Source organism: Acyrthosiphon pisum, chromosome A1, assembly GCF_005508785.2.
Source record: "Acyrthosiphon pisum isolate AL4f chromosome A1, pea_aphid_22Mar2018_4r6ur, whole genome shotgun sequence".
Lineage (NCBI taxonomy): Eukaryota > Metazoa > Arthropoda > Insecta > Hemiptera > Aphididae > Acyrthosiphon > Acyrthosiphon pisum.
In genome coordinates, this window is record NC_042494.1 from 20285259 (window position 1) to 20310052 (window position 24794).

The following is a 24794-nucleotide window of genomic DNA, read 5'->3' on the forward strand; positions in this document are numbered from 1 at the left end:
GTCCGATAATGACGTATAACCTATCAAAAACATGATAATAATAATATATTATAGAAAAATGTTCCATCTTCCATGCCCAAAATGTTGTATACTATGCATGACAGCACGTCATATAATATTATGCGGTAATATATAATAATTGATTGTTAAAATTTACGGTCGAGGTGTATGCGCTAAAGTGAGTCTTGATGAGTTGGATGCATTTGAAAACAATCACGCGATACAATTTGTAATTGCGCATTTTTAACGAATGGCGATAACACAATATTGTGTATATTATATAGTATATACCTACTATATTAATATTTAATATTTAATGTGCGTATTATAAACTGTTTCAAATTTCAATGCAAACATGCGCGCCGCGATGTTAAACAATTTTCATATCAAACGAATGATTTACAAATAAATATTATTTGTACGTATAATATTATAAAATATTCGACTTTGACCTGTCTAGCTTGATCGACCGGATGATACGTTCCGGTCACGGATCTGCAGGGTTTGAACTCTACAGGTACATATATTGTAAATATGTCTATTGGTGGCCGCCTACGTTAACCTTTTCAGGTTATCCCATATATATTCTACAATGGCCCCCTAACCCGTGTTCAACGACGATTAAAGTTTAATTAATATTCTCATCATCCGACATTTTTAGGTATAAATGTTAAAATATATTGTACAATGCTGTGATAAAATCATTTCTAAAAGATAGAAAAAAAATTATAATATATTTACAAACAGTATACCTTCAAACGAATCGAATTATATTATCATGAAAACGGAAAAGTTAGTATAATTATTTATTTCATTGGAGCATTATTGTTGTATTCTATCAATACATATTATTGTACCTAATCGAGTTTGGTAAATGTAAAGACGTGTAGGCAGGGCCGTCCCAACGATTTGCGGGGCCCGGGGCAGAGTAAAATTGCGGGGCCTAAAATGTCATTATTGCACGTCAGTTGCATATCGCGTATGGGAGCTATACTCCCCAAATTTGAAACTCAAATGTGCGCAAATAATCTTAACAAATATATAGTACCTTGCACCTACAACAACATGAATAAGTAAATTAACTAATAACGCACCATTTCATATAATAAAACTTAATATAATAAATAAAAGTTATCAAAAAAATATTGACAAAATAAGACAACAAATATAAAATATAGCAATAGGCACAATATTACAATATAAAAATATATTAAAAATTAACTTTTCTACTTTTTATATCCGCGAATTGATCAATAATATCATTATATTTTAATTGGTCAGCAATTTCTTTTTCGATAGAGATTATAGCTAAATTGGTGACTTTTTCTTGTGACAACGTGCTTCGGAGATAGTTTTTTTTATTAATTTCAGCTTTGAAAAAGATCTTTCTGCTGAAGAAGTAGTTACAGGCATAGTTAACAATATTCTTAATACTATGGACATATTGCAGCAGTAAATGTCATCAACGCTGTAACTAAATATTTTTTCTAGAGCTTTTAGTGGTGACGTGTATTCTTCAATAATCTCACAAAGAATGACCATTTATATGTTAATTAATTAACCATTTATTAATTCATCGAACATTTCTCGACCATTTATATCATTTGTGTCACCAACTTCTAACAGATTTTGAATATCCATACAATTTTTCATTAAATCATCTTTATTCATTTTAGAAATATTTATAAAATATAATAAAATATAAATACTATAAATAACATTTTATTGTTCCATTCAACAATTTTACATGAAAAAAAAAAAATTATAAGTACATTTTTTTTTGCTCGTCAACTTGACCTTTTATTGTATCTATGAAAGCGGGGCCTGTCCAATTGTGGTGAGAGCGCGGGGCCCGGGGCGTGAGCCCCGCTCGCCCTGCCCTAGGGACGGCCCTGCGTGTAGGTACTTTGCATCAATTAATTTTTTTTTTATTTGTCTTATTCTAATGCGTACCTATTATATAGGTTTTATTGACTAAGTATTTAACATTACAATTGATCTTATTTGTCATCATATGTATTTGTAATATTATAAAATGGCATTTTACTTAATTTCCATATTATATCACGTCTTTTAAAAATTTAATCATTACTAAATTTATTTTTTTTAACCTAGCTTTTTTTTTACACGGAGTTATAACGAAGTGTTTTTGGTGTGATATAATAATACCATAAAAATGTTTAATATTTCGTTTATATGTTTAATATCGTAGTGAATTATAATTTATAACAGTTAAATCACGACCCAATTTAGTAAAATTGAATGGACTGCGTTTGCATGAACGACAAAAGTGGCAAAATAATATATTATGTAATCCTCGGCTGTATAACTACAGGGCCGCCTCAAGAGCGCCCTGGGTGCCAGGTCCCGCGCTTTCAGAGTGTTCATATTGTATATAATATAGACGTATACAGTAAAACCTCTGAATAACGGACACTCTCGGTCACCAACATTTTGTCCGTTATTCGGAGATGTCCGTTATTCAGAGGGGATACATTTTTGAAATTTATTTGTAGAATAATATGTATACATTGTATATATGTATGTATGTATAATGTTATTACCTACTTATTATTTATTATAAATTATTACATTTTTGTATTTTTACAAATTATTATTGATTATGTATTAGGTATGACGCACTACTAATAAAGTAATAAACATCGAAGAACGATTGGTTTAAATCCAAAAAACTTGTCATCATAATTTTAACCAATAAGTAATCCAGTGAGCGTAACAAATTCATGAAATCAGGGAGACTTATTCATTAAAAAATTTTATATAAACCATTAACAAGGGGCCCTAGTATTAGCCGAACTATGTGTCAATGTCCATTTTATGTATTTAGTTAAGTGTTTAGGTAGAGAACCTTTGAATATAATAATTGCCTCGTACCAGGCCCCCAAATCCTTGATCCCGTACTGCATAACCACACCTACTTACTTATAACCATAAGGTCCAGAATCTAAACGCTTATAATGTATAGGTATTGGACCATTGATGGGTACACCAGCCCCGTTATTGAATTTTTATCGAAGTACACCAAAGGAATAATAGTGGGACGAATTTTTGAGATTTATGTAAAAATAACGGATGTGTATTATAAAAAACAATTTTTCGAAACATTTTTTTTTTTCGGAAATTACTTTATGATAAGGGTAAGGGATGGTTTCCTTTGTATATGGCATACACCAGATATTAAGTTCATTTTTTTTTTTTTTTTTGGGGGGGGGCTTAATGTGTGTCAAAAAACCTGTTGCTAAATCCTTTATCCCTTTTATACACTTGCCAGTATACGAGTAGACACGACTATTTTTATATTATAATCCATACGGAATTTTATTATAATAATATATAATAGATAACGTAATTATGGTTGTTTCTATAGGTTCTCCTAAACCCTAGTCACATACTCTATATTAATAATAAACAGTAAATAATTATAATATTATCACATTGGTGGACAGTCGTGAATAAGTACTGCTAGAGCAGTATAATTATTATAAACCGTTGAGTGGTGATTCCATGCAGGGCACCCTTTTGAATAATACTGCTATAACGATTGTAGTAGCCAGTATAGGTACCTACTTGAAAACCCAACTAAAAATGGACGCTACTGCTATAGCAGTGGTATTTTTGATGGTACTATATGGAAGTCTCATACTGCACAAAGTGACATTGGGAATTGTCAAAATAAAGCAGTTAATAATATTATATATTATTATATTTATATTAAAATATTGGATATTCATATTATGTCATTATTTATATTCATGATTATAGGTTGTAATATATCAGGCTATCGTATCATATATTATTATTGATAAACGCGTTTAAATCGATTGCAGAACAATATTACCAACAAATAGATTTTTTAGAAATTAAAAACTACTGCTATAGCTGCAGTACTAGAACATTGATTAAAATGTATGCATGATATTAATGGTTATTAATAATTCTCGCTGTTTAACAACATAATATTGTGTTATTCTGGATAAATGTAAAATAAACATGTACAAATATAAGTATAAATAAAGATTTTAATAAACATAAATGTTTACCTAGGAACATAAGTTTATTACAGATTCTCTTGAAATCCAAACAGAAAAATGCTATTACGCGTCTTGAATAGCTAATAGGAACAACATTTCAATTTTGGAAATGTAGAAATATAAATTTTGGTTTCAAATCAAACTGTTTAACATGACACACTCGAAAATTGCGTTGTTTCACGGACGGGCCATCAATACCAATGCGTAAACCATTTGACGGCAGGCCGAGAGAATTCGCGTTTTGTTCTATTTACACAGAAATTCTTGTCAGCTAATTACTCAGGACTCGGAGAAATTTTGTGGACGAGCAAAACATACAAAAAAAAAAAACAATGTCATCAATTTTATCGGCGCTAAGCAAATGTATATTAATATATACAGCATAGCTGGTAATAGAGCAGAAATCGGAAGGGAAACGAGTAAAAAATATTGTCAGTGAAAGTCATGAACATCATCAACACGACCACCACCGTCCTCCAATAATTCTTCTATAATCTATATAATAATAATAATATAATAAATGTCAGTGTCACACTTGAACGAATATGTACGCAAAAGACGATAAGTACGCCTACAAACATCGCGCGAGTCATAAACACTTAGATATTATATTATTATGTTATTTGTTTATATTATACTCCGCACCACGAGAGAAGGAACCCGTTTCGCGCATGCAGACTGTAGACATTCCTCACTTTGTGCCATTTAGTGTAGGTACGTCAAATACTTGGCGATGCGGGGAATCGAACGTGTTTCGGTCGGGACACGGTTTCCTTCTCTCGTGGCGTGGAGTATAATACTGAAATAACGTTCAATTAAATAATGTCCCATTATTATACCTGCGTTTTAGTGAAATTCGACTAAACAAGTGGATTCTAAAAAATAAACACGTTTCGCGATAAAAAGCAGTGTTTACCTTTAAAAAAATCACCTTGTGCCATTGTAATAATATATAATCATATGTATATATACAAATATTTATGTTGTACTATTATACACACAAGCATATTGTTATAATCGGCGAGAAAACGAAAAGTTACAATAGTTCATTATACCGTAATATGAACAATTCAATTTCAAGTTTAATATTTAAAAAATAAACCTTTCACTATTAGATTCTAGGATTAGTTCTAGGACTTTAATATTCCTAGCTACCTACTTTATCGCCACTAAATAAAACATCTCTATGTACTTATATCCAAAAATATGCTGTGTCACGCGTTATTATTATAATCTTTTTTTTGGCAAATCAACAGAGACTTAAGAATTAAGATAGGAAAAGTTAAAAACGAGAGCACAAAATATGTAGCTAATGGATCCTTGCAGTACTTACCTAACTATTTTTTTTTGTTAATTTTTCGTATTACACATCTTTGATTATAGCACCTATAATAATAAGCACGTACACTAATGTCACAAATATTAGGGTAGGTTTAGACTAAGTATTTACGTGCTAGTCGTGCTACCTACAGAATATTGTATAGATTATAGATGTAAATCTAATATTTATTCATTAGTTTTGTTTTTTTTTATAGTAATCACATTTGGTTGGAGAGTTTGGTACGTACGCACGAAACCATGATCCGCGATGAGGTGCACAATACATCTTACCAGTTTAAAATTTACAATAATAATTGACATACCAAACATGCACGACAATTTATGTTTTAAAACAAATGGCGGGCAAACCTATAACAGAACCATGGTACCTATATTGGCTATTAATAAATATTCATTATACACACATACTTATTATTATAATTTCGTGATAGACTAGCTCTAAATTATAAATGTAGGGTCTCCAATTAGAGCCTCTAATTACTCATATATTGAATTTCCCACATTTTTGATATTATTCCCCAAATTCCTAAAAATGTCATATTAAAAAAAGAGTACCTATTTAAAAATTGTTGTATTTCAATTTTCGGAGAAGTTGAAATCAAAAAATCAAAAATGTGGGAAAATCGGTTTCAAGTAGACTTGGCGATAAATTCAAATCTGTTTTTAAAATTCTTGTCGCTTCATTAAATCAATTGGTATGTTTGGCAATAAACCAGCCTAAAATCCTATGTCACGTGTGTGTCAGACAAAAACAGAAAATCGTGGTATCAAATACCCTTAACAAGGCGCACCTATAACGTCATGTTTATGCTGTTTTAAATTTGTATTTTTTGGTATGTTAGAGCCATATGTTTAGGCTAGACATAATAATATATTACAATTTATAGGAAATCGATCAGATGTATTCGCTGCACTTAATGTGCACAATAATATTTTACTACCATTTACACGGAAACACGGGCACGTCGTCGACCAATCGCGCATAAAACCGAATTTAATAGTAACTCCAGACCGGAACTCGTGCTATTTTTTTGTTTTTATGTAATACACTTATACACACACTCACTTGGGTATAAAATATAAAATACAATAATATTATAGTCTGGTGTTTTCGTTCGTGTAACGACGTTTTAGCCATGGTCCGAGCGATTTTATTAGTACTATTCGAACGCTATATAAATAAATACCTATAAGAATATTAGATAATATTCATAACTATGTACATAATCTAGTGTGTGTGTGAGTATGAGGTAACATGGTAATTGTTTCTTCTAAGCAAAATCTTATAGGGAAATACAATTTATTTTTAAATAATTATTTTAAACCTAAGCTAAAACCATATTGTTCTATGTATCAATTGGGTTATAATGTATATTATTATGCATTGATACGTTTTAATTGTATTGCGTATTTCATTAATTAGAATGTACCTACTTAATTCCCATTAACCACCTAATATTGATACACGTGATCTGTTATTTATTTTGCACGTTTTAAATACATGAAATTCATATAATTAATTTCATCGCACACACACGAAAAAGGCACATTTTATGGGAGATTTATCTAAACAAAAGTAATGTAAAAGGCTAGATTCTGTAGATCTTGCTAGATGCAAGTCCAAAGGTCATACAATACTATGCTCCTACTTCAATTTCATAAGATGAGTGATGTTGTCTTTGATGAAAAACATGTAGGTACAAATGTATTAAAAATGCTAGGAATGGATTTATTTCAGAGTGAGATTAATAAAAATTATTTAGCTAACACGAATGACCTTTTATCCTTAGTACAAAGTTAAATAATTTTATAAACCTATAGTTAGAATTATGATTTCAATAAATTTTCAGAAAAATTATCGGTTAAGTAATTTACAGTAAAAAAGGTAGTTCTCATTTGAAAAACAGTAGTTTGTAATTTGTATCTCCATAGGACACTGGAGTAGGTACTGGAAACTCTTAAAGTACTACGATAAATTTTAAAATTTTTAAAATACGGTCATATTTATAAAAATTCCAAAAATTATACTTTGAGTAACTGCGTTATTGAAGAAAAAAAGTTGTGATAGTGATCACTCTGTATATACCTTAGATATAGGCTTAGCAGGTGTATTGAAAAGGTTCGGTGCACACGCGTATGATATAAGGATGCCGAGTTGTCGCGACAATATTTTATTTTTTAGGATATTTTCCAGTGACCACTATTGAAAAAAAATCTTGAAATAATGACCAAACACATGCTCGCGCGCGTAACTAATTTGTTTTCGTTGTTTTTAAACCGTATAGTAGATACCGTACATAATATTATAAGAATATCGTGTTATTGTGTTATAATGTTATATTATACTTATATATTATTACCTAAATATACAATATACATATACATACGTCATACCTAATACGTGTATAATATTATTATGTTACACACAGATTCGGTTCGATCGCCTGTTGGGTAATCGATTTTTGTTCACGATAAATTAAAATATAAATCAGCGAGCATTTGCATAAAACAAAATAATAGCTCAGAAACTATATTATAATTCAAGGCTAGGCATCAATGAGTTAAAAAGGTTATATTATTGTAACCGTTTAGATTAACTAGGTTACTGGGTTATTTTTGGATTTCCGTTAATTTAACTAATAACTTAACAATTGTTTTATAATAATTAACTCGAAATCAATGAATTCAATTTTCGTCTTTGAAAGTTAAGTTAATTAATTTTGTTTTTACTTTAGTTTAATCGAATAACATTTCAATCGATTTCGTTTTCATTTCAAAAAATATTTCAGGCAATGTTTAGTGTGAATTGTTTTTATTTTAGTGACAAAAACTGCAATGAAGAAACCAGTAGGTAATGTATAAGCACTGTACACTGCAGGTTTGAGCTGGAAAAAAGTAATAAATTAGGCTAGAATTACAAAAAATAAAAATTGTGTACTACTTAACTAAGTGTACTGACTACTGAAAATTAAATAAACATTTATTTGCCCTTTATATTGAATTAACTGAGTTAAAAAAAAATCGTTATTTTTCTCAGCTTTGTATAATATAGGTATAGGTATATTACGCGTTTTCAAAACAAATTCATCTGATTATCAATTCTCATAATAAAATTATAAGTGCAAAATATATATTATGGACTATGGTTAAATCCGTTATAAAATGCCGTAAACACAATTTTAAAAGCACTTGAAAATACTACAGTCGTTTTATAAGCATTAACGTACCTACTCGAAAATTCAAAAAACTCGCTATAGCTTAACCGTAGGTAGGTATACGCATATAAATCTGAGTGTACCTATGTATAAAAACGGGGTGGCAATATTGTTGTAACGACGTACGAGCATTTTTTTTTTTTCACTAAACACGTCATGTGTGTCGAAACTGCGGCTCGGAGAACGATGTGTTATTAATGGTCGGTTTACGCAGTTGGACGAGTGTTTAAAAATATTTATTATATATTACACAATATACAATGTACATATATACGTGAACGAATGGCGGTATAGGTATATACCGGTGGGTGGTATGGGTATATACCGGCGGGCGGCAGCGTATATAGTATATGATGGAGCTTAACGTTTCCGAGAACGGCCGCCGCGAGTCGAGCGGCAAGGAAATAGACCAATTCACGAGCCAAACGTATTTCTCTCCATCAATATTAAATTGTTTTAAATTGCGTTTGAATAAACGATAACCCAGCGCGGCCGCCTCCGCCGCCGCCGCCGCGAGTTGCAAAAAAAATAATAAAATTATACAATTACTCCGAGTGCTTACGCGCACGCGATGTTTTGATACATATAATATATGTACCTATATGGCTATATTATATTATACGAAGCGATTTAAAACAATACTATTAATACATTATTGTTACGTTTTGATTTTGCATCATATCATATGATGGTGGCAACATCTTTATGCATAATAAACAAACATATTATTATAATATTATACATATACCTGGTGCATACCGTGTACCTAGCATATACACGCTCGGGCTTAACGAAATTATATGCTATTGTTGAACGGCTCGTCGAAAGTGATGGTGGCACAGAGCGTATAAAACAATATTATTAAAATCAAATTAATCGCCAGATGGAAAAAGTGTTTTTGTTCTGACGACGAGTCGTTATCGCATATAGTTATTACATTAAATCGGCAATTTCAGTTTATACATAGATTATTTTAGGTAGATACTCACCCAGTGCCCGCACCTAACTTACACCTACGTTTGGGTGTACAATGGAGGATGTGATGTGTCCGTGTTGGCTATTTTGTGATATTTTGATTTTTATGATAGTTATGACTATGAGTGCGTGTTAATTACTGCAATTTAAAAATGCTTTTAAATTGTTTAAAAACTAAAATATCGTAAAAAAAGGTAATGTAGAGACAAAGTATATGTTCTTAGCCTAAATTATATTGATAATGGGTGAATTCACACGTTTATATTAAAAGTAACAACATAGGGTTAGTTCTGTTAAACATAAATTTGCTACGCTGCACGTGGGACGGAGAGAGAAAACAAACGGTGCGCTGACGTCTTCTTCTAAGCACGCGCGGAGTACGCGATTGTTGAAATACGACGGGCGATGACTATCCTATAATATATTCTCCTCCGAGAATTCGTAACAAAAATAGTGTAAAATTTAATCGTTTTTCTCCAAGCCACTTTTCCGGCAAGCATATTCTAACCTAATCTATACAGGGCTCTATTATTTGTAAGCCCGGGAAAAGGGGTGGCAGGAAGCCCAACGAGTTGAGAATTTTTTCAGGGGCCTCTCATTTTTCACAATGCATTAATAATATTGTAATATTATTACTTCCTAAACATTGAGCGTAAAATTAAATACCTATAATTCGTTTTTAGTCCTTAACAATATGAATAAAAATATTTATTTTAAGAAAAAATTCAAGTTCTGAACACAAGACATTTGATGCTCTAGGTTTAGACAACTTGATACGACCGTGCTAAATTACAGGTTTATAAATATGTTTCAATACAATGCAATAAATTACGATTCCACACTCAATTTATGTACAGTAACATCGGAAACAAATAAATTAAAATCAACAATCGTAATTATGTATTGGTATTGGATGGTAATAGATGGTAATGGATGGACGCACACGACGAGGGGATATAAGGGGTTCTAAGCAAATGATATTTGGAAACCTAAAATGTATAAAAACAGCTAAGAAATACATTTTTAATTGAATATTGTTATTATTTATGTTTTATGAAAATAAAAATTGAGTCTTAGACATTTTTTTTTAATTTCATATTGGAGACTCTAAAATGTTTGCCCTAGGGTCTCAAAAATCTCAATCTGGGCTAGTCCTTAGGCCCTATTATATATAATAAAATACGTCCAATAACGATACATAATAATTATACAGGTAATACAGTAATACCTGGTAATATATAGCAGCGTTTATGTGATGCCCATAAAACGACGAAACTGTGCGACGGCCGACGTGACTATATTATATATTTTTAAGACACGGCCTAATTTATCCAAAGCGGTAATAATTTCACGGCGTTTTAACGCGCGCGCGTAATACCTTACGACGACCGATCACATGTATATACATGTACACGCATTCTACATTACACGGTACGGTAGACAGTCAAACATTAACCGTTTAATACGAAAATAATGTGTCAAGGAAACGCATTTCCTCTAAAAAAAAAACCACTATTTATACATATCATTATAATAATTTTTTGCGATGAAATCGGCTACAAAACCCTATGACCACTCGCTGTCCGTATTATTTCTACATCGGCCCAGCACAGCCATTATTTATATAATATGTTCCTCTACATAATATATAATCGTCAAAACATAAAAACCGATGATTTTCGTACGAAAAAGTTATTGGTAGAACATTATTTTGCAGACAAATAGTATGAAATAATAACGACATATTAGTAAGTACACAATACTATATTGTATACTGTACAATGTTATGGATGCGCGTTGACAGGACTGTGTACAACTATGCAATTGTATTGTACACGAGTTCATAAAGGAACTGATCGTAAGTATTATAAACTATTACTATTATAACAATAATAATATAGTTTTCAAATTATCGGTGTCAAATTATTTTAGAAGGGTTCTCGCCGCAAAGGGTAATTATAATATGTGAGTTGAATTCCGTTCCATGGATTTACCTACCTACATCCCTCCCACCCAATTGGTTTGTAATATAATATATAATATACGTACGCAGAATTCGGAATAATTGTTCACTAAACGGGCAAATAGTTGATCGTATAATCAATATAATATATTATCGAATTCGTCCCTTTCGATACAATTATATATATTATTATGTATATCCGTGCAAGGACTGTCGATTTACATAAATAGCTCGCTATATTAACGCCGGGTTATGTTTAAGAGGGATATTATTATAATAATACATAATATTTTACTCGGCAAATCAAAACACATTAGTATGCACGTTTAAATTATATCATAATAATAAAAAGATTTGCAACTCCCCCCCATGCATACGAATATACGATTAATGTTGATGTATTTGTGACTTGTAACTGAAACTGAAAAGTATCCAACCAGATTGCCATTACTGGTTTTTGACTTTCGTATTAAGATCAAATCATAACAATAGGTACTATAATACACATAATACGACGTTCAGTGCGATTGTCATGGTTTTTTGTTTGTTCGTTAACAGTCGTTAATTATCGTTGTTAAGTTGGCGGAGTTCGTGAAGGATGCAAGTTTCCGACCGCATATATTATAATATATACAGTGTTGTATTATTTTAGTTCCGAACATTAATAATAATACGTCATACTATTATTACATACGTATAGGTAATATATAATATGTGAATTCGTTGACGTTTCCGGAACCTCTATACAGAACAATGTACATATAAATAGGGAAAAAGTCCCGACTATCTCGTCGGCTGCCAACAAGAGGGAGAGGGGGGTGGAGCAAGTGAATAAAAATCGGCAAAAATACAACAAAAACGAATTTGTCACGGGAGTTTACCCGCAGCAGTCGTGTTCGATATATATATATACACATACTCTACACAATATTCCACTATATAATGTATAACAATAATGGTCGGCGGCCTTCTGTGATGGGTACATCCGCGTCGAAGGGTTCATCAGACTCGGGTGCACTGTCAAGGTCGTGCCTAACGACAATCATCGATTCGTTCGATGAAAACGTTAATTTTTATAATTTTTGTATATAAACGAGTTTAAATTTCGTGTATATATTCATCTTGCCTAACCCAACTATAATGTATAATATACTGTGCTCCGATCTCCGATGGTTGACAATCTACATGGTCGACTAAACGTGTATTTCGTTATATATACGTACGGATATAACCTATATTGGTAAGCTGCAGTTTTAAGACGCGTGTAAGTATATACCTAGGTAGTTATTCATGGTGTGCGTTTAACCGGGGAAGGCCAGCTAGATAGATTAGGTGAGATTTCCATCGGCAGGATAATCACGAGAGTTCACGGCACCATTGTCTCCTAACATTAACCTAACCCAACCCTCCCACCACTACGTATACTCAAGTAATGCTATGGACTTACACGAGGGCGCAACAACTGCAGAGTACCTATTTATACTATTATTTGTTATACTTTAACGATTTTCTGCATAGTTCCAGCGGTTATCCTCATCCTGGTCCGTGGTCATTTGGATTTATGGACCGTGGACTACCACCGGAAGATTATCAAATCTCATCGAAATAAAAAAAAACACAAAACGAAAAACAGCCAAGGAGGGCACAAGCGATGTTTACTATTTTCGTACGTTATTAATTCGTTCCGGGGCAGCGAACATCATACAGTAGCCACAGAACACAATATCGTAATATTAGTAATAATGTGCAATTTAATATAATACTTTAGTTTATATTATTATAATATACATAACTGCGTGTTTACACGCCAAGTCACCGAGTACATAATGCATGGCTCGTGAATTAACAGCAGTGGTTGATGCACATATAGGTACATATAGGTATAATATTAATATCATATCACGATAACAATGTAATATTGAGTGTGCGTGACTTGATGATTAACCCAGGCTACGAGGCAGGCAAGTAGAAGTGAATAAGTCCATAGGTATTTGTGCCGATAGAGTTATGGTATAAAATCTACAGTAAATACTAAAATACTTCAGTAAAATATAATATATTACTGTAATACATTAGAGTAGACTAAACTTTCAAATATTCGATATTTTCAGGTCAAACGGTCTTCAAATTGGTTTTATACTTGTAAAACTAAAATGATTACTAATTATAGCGTAATATTATAGTAACATTTTTATAACGTACAAGTAGTTTGGTACCAATTTATTTTCCCCAATCAATACCTAACTCATATTGGTACCCACTCATATTGGTTTATTAACTATTTATGTGGCGATTTTTTCTTTTCCTAAATATCACTTATTTTTTTGAATAAAATTATAAGGCATATAAAAGACACATTTTATTTTGTAAAGAATTTTGAAATGAGTTTACTACTTAAACAAACATTATTGAAAAATAAGATAATACATTTATTTTGATTTTAATGAAATGTGCAAAGAGTTCAATCTTTATATTTTACCTAATGAATATTTAAGATGAAACATTATGTTCTTAATGTTCATAATATGATTAGAATGATAAGTTCCATTGTTCCAATAATACATTGATGAATTGATTTGAAATCTAATAAGTAATAACTATTATACAAGTCTAAGTACCTACCTAACATAAATCATAATTTACAAATTCACAAATTATATTAACATTATACTAATAAAGCTCGAGAACCAAACGACAATTTAATTTTAGATTTTATGTCGACTGATTTTAGCTAAAATAGTATTTAAATATTGGTTATTATAAAATCTGAAATCATAATATAATAATGCATAAATCCATAATATTATGTTGAATTATATTCTACTGAAATAATCAAGATGCAGACTTATTATAAAATAATCGCTATTATTAATTACTCATCATTTATAACTATCATCATCATAATCGTTAAAAGTACTCAGTTGTTCGTAACATAGAAGCCAATAACAATAGGTGATTCTTTTAACAACAGTCAACACTCATTATTTTTAAAAGTATTTAAGTTTTGAAAAATATTTTTGTTTGAATAATTAGAAGTCATTATAAAATAATTTTATAATTAATATTTTACATAATTTTCTAATATCGATCATATTCTTCGTAATATATTCCAGGGATATAAAATTCAAAATCTACCTACGCGTTATGATATGCCATTCAAAAAAGTAAAAATTATGAAATCTAAAACGATGAAAAATTTCAAAAATATCGTTTTATTATGACGTCGAATTATAAAATGGATAAATAACATTTCCAAAAACGTTCATGACAGTCTTCGTGATAGTTACAAAAACGCATGTTTTACAATAACTACCTACCGTCAAAAGAATCGCGCTGCGTATACTATATAGTGCCAAAATTGAAAATTACGATAATATTGTTCCGGTGTTATACTCGCGCATATCTGTGTACTCACTATGATAATTAGCACCATGTTCGTGCGACCGACGGTTACATGTTGGGCGCGATCAATCCGTTTGTGCAGCGACGGTGTCTGGCGGGCGAGCTGCCTGACCGGGCGGGTTGGCTGTGCGGAGCGGACTGGCGGCGGCCGATTTCTCAATACAACATCTGTCCGCGACGATCGATCCACCGATTGCCGATCCATAACCGATTACCTACTCCGATCTATGTGCGGATACTTTTACGCGATTATCGAGGCGGGGCACCGACGCGGTACGTGTCGGATACGCGTGTCAGTAGGTATGCATAATAATATATAACTATTAGTTATAATATGTAAATTATCGCAGGTAGGTACGTGCCTATGTCGGTACGTTTGCAGTAAACAAATACAATATAAAAGTATAAGTCCAACAATGATAAGTCATAGATACGGTTGTATGTCTGCATGCCGAATGAATGGAATCACTGTACCTATAGTATCATAGCTGTAGGACATGGAACGGTTTGGCCCGACTGCTGCATGATACCGGAAGATTCCTATAAGTTACTAGGCCTACTGGTACTACAATATAGTTCCTATGATTGTGGGACCTGGATGTCTGAAGGTACGCCACCTGTGGGTAACAACAAGCGTATTTGCCCCATGTTCCCCGAGAAGTTTTTTTTTAACATAACTCATTATTTATTTTGTTTAGGTTTTGGATTTTTAATAGTTTTAAAATTAAGTATTTAATAATGTTTTTCAGGTACTTACGCTACTGGACGTCTATCAGTTATAAACCATTTATTTGCATAAAATATTCAGTATTAATATAGGAAATATTAATTTTCCATTGTATAAACTATATAGTGTATTGAATTAATCACTTTAATACGCATAACTAAGGTCAAATTTGAGATGTTTAAATCACCCATAACAATAATAAATAATATACTAGGTACATAAATATTAAATGCATAATATTATTCACCTATTAAAAATATTGGTAGCCATTGTTATAAAATATAAAATGTATGAAAATCTTAGCTTCACCGCTCACTTGCCACTTCCCGGTTGCTTCTAATACGGTGACTAAAATATATTGACAAACAATGTGGCATGCACACGTTTTCCGGCTCTTTATAATGTTTTCCCATACCGTCCTCATGTGGGACCACGCTGCAGCTGGTAAACAATATATAATTATTCGTAATAAATATTACATTATGTTTAGAGTTGAGTACCAGCTATCTCATATTTTAAGCCGTCAATGGGTACGCTCAAATTTGATCTAATATATTATATTATACAATATTATAATGTCTAGCAATAACTATAAAAAAATAATAACTGTCGACATAACTGGCTAAGTATTTTGTTGAATTGAGTTGCATTATTAACATAATATTATCAACTATAAAAACCATTATATTATGGAGCGATATCATTTCTAAGCTTGCAGCCGAGATCCGTAATCGTGAAAAGCTTCATTGCTCTCCAAAGACTTGTATAGGTAAGTAAGTAGCCATATGGCGCATAACTCATAACATAAAAATGAGCGGTGCGCTATAATTCGGGTGTATATTATTTTATAAAGGTTCATTCGCCAATTTCCGCTTTGCATTTTCAGCCCCCCCCCCCCCCACAATTATTCTTTATTTATTTTTATTTTTTATTTATTTTATTCGAATTAACGGCTACAAGGGCTCAAGTGTAGCAAATTAATACAATCTTAAGTTTAAATAAGAACAGAACAATAGATAATATTAAAGAGAAGAAAAAAATAATACATATAACGGTTAAATGAAATAGTACCTAATTAAGTTTATTTAAAATATAAGGAACATTAATTGACAGAAAAACAAAGGTTTGAAAGATATAAATCTTTAATATTAAACTCATCAAAGTTTATCATGGCATTTCACTCTCTGGATATACGATCAATGGGATTATTGTAACCATAGGATGTACGATGAAATGGCTCTTCAAACGTGGGACGAAAACGTGATTGATACTGAGGTACATATGGAAGTTAAATTCGGTGAAAGATATCGACCCATTTACTAATTTGGACAAAAATAAATATCAGTGTACATAGGTTTATTAGTAAAATTATATAAATTAAGAAAGGCTTGTACCGAGGAAAGAGCAAAAAATTTAATGATGCTCATAGAGTAAAAATTAAGTACTAGCCACTAATACCTACTAGGCATACATTTATATTTTATAATATGATTTATATATATGATTCAATATTTAAACGCTTGGAGCGCCAATGCTCGGTTCCGCTAATCGTTGTGATAACAAGGAAACTCGGAGCATCACTTTATTATGGTTCGTTGTGCAACCATACTATCTTTAATCGTGGGAAAGAGATACTAACTCAGGTGGATTAATGTTGAACTGTACTTTACCCTTATAGTATGCAACTATACGTAAAAATCTTCTTTGGACTCGCTCAATCGCTTCGATTTGACTGAGGATTCCAAATATGATTGAACAGTATTCTAAAATAGACCCAATTAGGGAAGTAAATAATGTTTTAAATCAAATTTAATTTACCATAATAAAACCATTAACCTTTACTCGTTGAAATATACCAATTAAATAAGAACGTAGCCAACAAGATAACAACGGCTCCATTATACCATGTAAACTTAATTTTGCAATCAACACTATTAATATGATTCACTGAATCGAATGCCTTACTGAAGTCAGTATGTCAGTATACCTAACATCAGTTTGTTTTCCAGATTCCATTGATGTTATTAGGAAATTATAAAAGCAGAGTAGATTAGTTTCTAATATATTTTTTAATGTAAACGTTGACGGTGGTATAATTAGTTTTTCTAACAGTTTAGGCACAGCATTAGGTAAACGTATCTTATCGGTTCAGATATCGGTCTATAATAATTTGTTATGACATTTTTATTACCGGACTTGTGTAACAAAACTATTTTCCATGAAGATGGGAAAGTACAAACACTTAAAGATCGATTAAATAGTCTACATAGAGGAATTTATAAGGAATATTTACAAGAGTTTTACATTATATTAGGTGTACCATCAGGTCCCGGGCATGGATTAAAGTCGAGAGAACCAAGAGCTTCAATAATTTCACTAACAGTAATTTTAATAGGTACTATTGGTTGATAATATATATCGGCATAATTTTTTGAATTATCTAGACTTTCACTTATATTTAGACTTTTTGTTATATAAACAGAGTTAAAAAATTCTTTAAATAGTTCAGTTACTCCAGACCCTCCAGTCGAGGATTAATCTTTTAGTAACATAGTGTTTGGTATATCATTATCAAACTTTAGGCTTTTGATTTAATTCCAAAAAGATTTTGGATCAGAAGTGAGATCAGTCTGGATTCTATGTATGAAACGTAAATAACTTATTTTAAACTTTTTCTTACATTGCTATCTTTTATTAATAATCATAATTAAAATTCTACTTTTAGAATATTTTAAATAATTAATTAAGACCATAATATATTATATTTTCAAATACTTAGATTTTTATGCCATTTAGGGATGATTGATGGCTACATAAACTTCTATTTTTTCACCGTGAACTTCATTACTGTTATAAAGTATTGCTCAGCAGATTATTTTTTTTTTTGAAATTAATGTTGTTGTATTAGTATTGATATTTCAATTGGTAGTTTCTGAGTTATAAAATTAAGTACCTACTATATATAGTCTATAATAAAATTACAATTATATTCATAATAATTATTTTACACAAAATAAACTAGATGTAATATTTAGTGCTTGGGATGCATCCCAAAAACATGTTTTTAAAATTATAAGATGTTAATTCATTAATATTAATTATCATCATTTTTAAACCATCACAGCCTCCATTTCTTTTAAAACAATTACATTGGATTATTTTTCTAGTATAATAAGGTTTAATAATCCAGAAAATAATCGTTCAAATTTATATTTATACATAGATAACTATATCGGAATTTGTAGTTCTTGTCAAGCCCGGATTAAGGCATTTTGAGGCCCAGTGATCAAAGGTTTAAATACGAAAAAAAAATATTAATGTACCTATATAATGTGTTCCGGGGTAAAGTATACCAACAATGATGAAGAAATACCCTTTAAAGATTGGGTTTAACTTTTTTTCTTTTTTAAGTTATGGGCAATCAACTTCTTTTATTATCAAAACCATACACATCACGCATTTGTCTATGTATCTTTAAAAGTTGTCAACATTTTGATGTAATTTTTTTATTATTTTAAAGCCATTTAATTGTCCTATCAATAATCCGACATATGCAATTGAACTAGAAATGCGCTAATTATTTTTATTAAATTAAAAAAGTAGAAAAATGTTAGAAAAAATTAACATTTTTTAAAAGAAATCGTGTATTATTCCAAATAATTTATTACTTAGTATGAGTTTTTTGTTTTTTGTATTATTCTACTGAATTATACTGAATAATACCTAGAATATCTTGAAAGTTTGATTTTCATAATATATTCCTGTTAATCGTCAAAATCTTAGTTTTTCTAGGATTGAGTCGGTTTGTTAATTGGCCGTCAATCGTTTAATTTTATACTATTCAATAAATTTTAGTTGTCATAATACAAAAAACAAAAACTCGTCGTTATTAATAAATTATTTGGAATAATGCACAATTTCCTTTTAAGAATACTATTTTTTTCTAACTTTTTTCTCTTTTTTAAATTTAATAAAAATAATTAGTACATTTCTGATTTAATTGCGTATGTTAGTTGATAGGACAATTAAATAGCTTTAAAATAAAAATAAAATAACGTAAAAATGTTGAAAAGTTTTCAAGATAAATAAACAAATGCGTGATACGCATGGTTTTTATAAAAAAAATTTAATTGCCCCTAACTAAAAAAATAAAAAAAGTCGAATTCAATGTTTAAAAGGTATTTCTTTATCATTTTTGGTATACTTTCATATGATGTTGGCCGGTCACTTCACCCAGGGACACATGTATATCATTTAATATAATTAGGTACCTGTTATAATAAATATAATATATAGATATTAGGTATATAGCAATAAATAATGAATAATACTTTATCACTTTATTTATAAATTATAATTTACAAGCTTTTTTCCTAGTTAAATAACCATCGATTTTATTTTAGGTGATTTACGCAGTGTTATATAGCCTATAACGAAAAAAGTAATGGACAAATCAGAGGCCCCTAAGCAAATTCTAACTATGGAGGCCAAGGCACCCCTGCCCCCTCTTAATCCGGGCTTGGTTCTTGTGTAGGAAAAAAATTAATTTTTACCACCGCAGGACACTATTGGGATATAAGTGGCATGAAAAATATGTAATTACTTGAAAATACGGTGTTTCAGCATACTAAAAAGTTCAAAATTTGAATTCATTAATAACGTAAGAAAATATGTGAGCAAACAAACCCTTGATCACTCTTATATAATATAGTTTAATTTTCAGAGTGTAACTCGAGTCAAAGTCGAAGAGCGGTTTTTGTTTTTTTTTTTTTTTTGTTTGTGTTCGTTCTGGATAAAATTGGGCCGTGTGTTTCAAAGACTACCGACTGGGCCAATAATGATAAATGTTTTCACCCATAATAGTATTAGGTCTTACTATCTTAGAACATTTATAATCGCTTCGCACAACGCCCCTGGGGAGAGGGTAGTGGTGGCAAAGGAAACTATACTACGTATACCTACGTTACTATTCCGTCTGCAGATTTAATGCGATTCGATTACACGCGCGGTACGTCGTTTCGACGTTTTTATCGCACAACCATCAAATCCATGCTCTCTTATTTTCGACCGCTTGTACGTTACCGCCGTAATAATAGAGTACATAATATAATACTTCTGCAATAGTAATGCGCAAACGTAAACAATGTTATATTTTCAACGCAAACATGAAATAATAATAATAATAATAATATTATGACGAAAGCTCGTCATGTACGCGACGTACAATCAATTAATTATTATATTTCGCGCATATATCTTTTGATAATAATAAATGTTAATCTTTCGCAAAAAGTGAGCATTTTTTTTATATACTTTATAATATTATGTTAACACACTCCCACTACTCGATGGCAATACGAGTACCTATTGAATATTTATATAATTGATTCAATTTTGTACATCACTTACAACCGCTTTAACTAAACCTTTTAAAAAATGTCTGATGATATTTTGAAACAATTTAGTATGAATGTTTTTTTAATTTGTTGTATGTATCTACAAAGCATAAGATAACAAGTACAAATGAAAACATCAATCATAGTTGGTGCTAAATTATTATTTTTTTTGAAAATTCCGTATTCCGAGTTAAATATAAAATTGACAAAAGTTTAATACCTATGTTGATAAGAAATATATTTTCTTAAGAGAATATTATGCGAGTAAGAATGAGAAGAAAGTTCAGATGAAAGTTTGATAAATTAAACTCACCATATTTAACAAATATCGCTGTCGAATCCACACAAGCCACTTAAAGTTTGTCGGAGCTTCTATACTCACTCGTGTTATTTGTTCGAACCGAAGTTTTCAACACATCCTGTGTTCGTCGTTGTCTACTGAAAAATACGAAGAAATAATAATCGAAGCTATATCGCACGAACGAAATTGTTTACAAACCGTGTCGTCAGAAAGCATAAATCACATGTAGGCACCTGCATGTTTGTGCCGAAATATATTGTTTACGCTCGTCATATACGATATTATTGTAATAATACTGAGATAATATTGCGTGAGAATTAAAAACAGCAAGTTCATCTCGATGCGGAACGATTTTATATTAAACATTTTCGATGTAAAAAATAATAATAAAACATTATAAATTATAATAATCATAAGCTGACGTCTCATTTGTATGCACACTGTGTGCACAACCGCAAATGCTTAAATAGAGAAACGCTGAATTCTATATGTACACGGTCCTATTATTATATATTTTGTGTTTTACCGACGACGTTACTACCAACGAGCTGCGCTGCGATATTTATCATTGTAATTATGCGTATTAAAACTAACGCCATAAATTGTTACAAAGGCTGCAGTGCAGTCTGTACAGAGCCATTCACCAGGCATGCTCATTTGTTCCTTTAATAATGAACGTATTAAAATTCCGATTTTTGGACAATATTTTCAAATGTCTAAGTTTCTTATATGTCATTATACAGGAGTGTTCTGCTGTGTCAATACGGACTTTTGTTTTTGAAAATATGAGTCACAATTTTGTGTTGTACGCGTTAGATAATGTTTAAAAATCCAATTTTCAGGTGCAGGTTGTGTGAATTATTAAACTTGATCTAAAGACACAAATCGTCTGAAATTTTAGTAATGGCATGTAAAAAAAAAATGATGTGTTATTATCATTTAATAGATGATTTACATGAAAAAAATAAATTTGTATCTCCACAGTCACTTATTAAATGGTATATAAAATATTTAAACATCTGAAAGCATGGTTTTTAACTTTTTAAGTATTTTAGAAACTATTAAAATCAGAATTTGAACGTAAAATGTGCATCTAAAGGATGAGAAGGTAGCGGTGATCACACTTGGCGAATCATCCTGTACAATTATTATACATTTGCTATCAAGGTGATCGTCTTTATTATAATATAATGTACATGAGATAATGATAAACAAGCAATTATGTGACGTGGATTAACGATTTTTCGCCAAAGAATATTACCTAATATAATATTATTGTGAGTACAATATACCCTAGACAGCATTTTGTAACGATAATATTATAATAGCATTATAATAACGTTATACTAATATTATTCGTGATTATAATGTTATAATAATATTATTAAACAAAAAATTGCTGTCTGGGACATAGGTATTTCATGGTATTAATTTAATAATATGGCTCGTAACGCGTGTATAGTAAACGGGCTTAAATTATTATTAATAATTTCGTCGTATATTATTAATGTATATCAATATTTATAAATTATACAATAATACGTCTTGTCAGTGTACGGTTTGGTAGTTTTTATGGTGTATACAGGAAAATTGCAACATGTCTACACAAAACTTATAACAATTATTATATGAAATTAAAACGTTTACCGGCTTTATAATAATACTCCGCCAGCACAATATTATTATTATATTACGCTGCACGGTTGCAACGGTGGTACCTACACGATTCAATTAAATAATAAATTCCGATTGAAAACCGTCCAGACTTCCGAGCACCATATTATTATTATTATTATTATAATAATATTACGGTAATAATCGATCGTCCGGCACTCCGGCGGCTGACTTTATATAATAATATTATTATCATTATTATTTCACAACAAAATCCAACACATTATTATTATTCGTTACAATATTATAGACCTCCAACGTTCAATGAATTTGTTCTAGACGTAACATACTCGCGGGACATGAAACTTATCAAAACTGCAGCCGCGTGTCACTATAATATCGCTCATGTTATATTACACGGGCATTTTTTTCCTCGGTTATCGTTACTTCAAACAATTATAACGGATGTTACGCTGTTAAACATGTATTAATCAAATGTGAACAGAATTTTGATAGAGTATATCATGGAGTATATAATATAATATATTATAATATCTAAAGTAGATTTTTTTTTTCGTAGATTGAAAAAATCTGATTGCATCAATTCGTATTTCACGCAAATCTAAAATCTTACGTGGATTATATCTACGTTTATTCTAAAATGTACCCAATAATAATTGGCATAGTATGTATTACTAGTTTATTCTGCGTAAAAAGAGAAATATGAATAATGGCAATATTATTTTTAAGAGTTTGCGTAGAAACAATGGTTAATTTGACGTTTATGGATCGATCGGAAGAGTAAATTTCTAAGAACGTCTAAAACGAAACAACATGGGAAAAATGTCCTCGGGGTACATCAATCAATATAAAGAGTGCGCGTAGGAAAAAAAAAGTCACACTTTGTAGTAAGAATTACAGGGGTAAGCGGATAACTCGAGAGTCACTCTAACTTTTGATTAAGTGAATTCCGTCATCGTCCCAAAGTATATCTTTTAGAATGATGTATCATGTGACCCACATCGTCCGCACCACACTCAGGATTCACCAAAGCTCAAAACAAGCGTATAATATAATTGAAAATCTCAAAGCCGTGAATTGTCGCGTTGATATGAAGAAAAAACAGTAGGCTGACGGTGTGTCACTTAAAAACGATGCTTGAAAAAATAACGCTTTCAAACATTAAATTAAAATATGAAAAACGATGTTCACGTCGCCGTTGTGGCGTTTGCGGGATTCGTCGCGCGTGCAGGCGTTGAATCTATAGTAAACGTCTGTGACGCAATAATAATAATACCATAGACACGTGTAAGATACATGACTGGACTTTTGGAATGTTGGACAGAATGAGACATTGGAAATACTATACGCCCTGGAAATGAACCGCGATATTCAATATTAAAACATTGTGTTTGCGAGAGGTCCCGAAAGACGTAGGTACAGCCCAGTTTTCGGATAACCGCGACGGACAGATGCGTTAAATAATAAATAATAGCGTACGCCCGGATCAATCTTGTGAAAACACGCACACATCATATCATTTATGTACATAAATAATAAAATGAGGACGCTGTTCGCATAACTTTAGGGCTGCTTAATATTGTATGGTTAGTGCAGTACTTTGTGAAAATATTGCGATTTTCTTTTATTAAAATGTATTCGCAATTGATTCACGGTGAAATAATAATGCGTTCACTACCGCGAATAGGAATCGCGTATCTATAAAATAACATCAATAAATGCAATAAATCTACTAGTTAGCTGTGTCTAGGTTTGGCATTAAAATATAAAAGCATTTAACTACTTTT

The 24794-nt window shown here is 31.0% G+C and overlaps 1 protein-coding gene across 1 annotated transcript in view; it reads right to left on the reverse strand.

Annotated features, from left to right (window-relative positions):
• LOC100571846 overlaps positions 1 to 15141 on the reverse strand; it is a 34415-nt gene extending 19274 nt beyond the window's left edge. The window contains exon 1 of the mRNA XM_003246367.4: positions 14962 to 15141. Coding sequence (XP_003246415.1) covers positions 14962 to 14979 — 18 coding nt within the window. The 5' untranslated portion in view covers positions 14980 to 15141. The remainder of the gene's footprint in view (positions 1 to 14961) is intronic.
• Positions 15142 to 24794: the final 9653 nt, after the last annotated feature.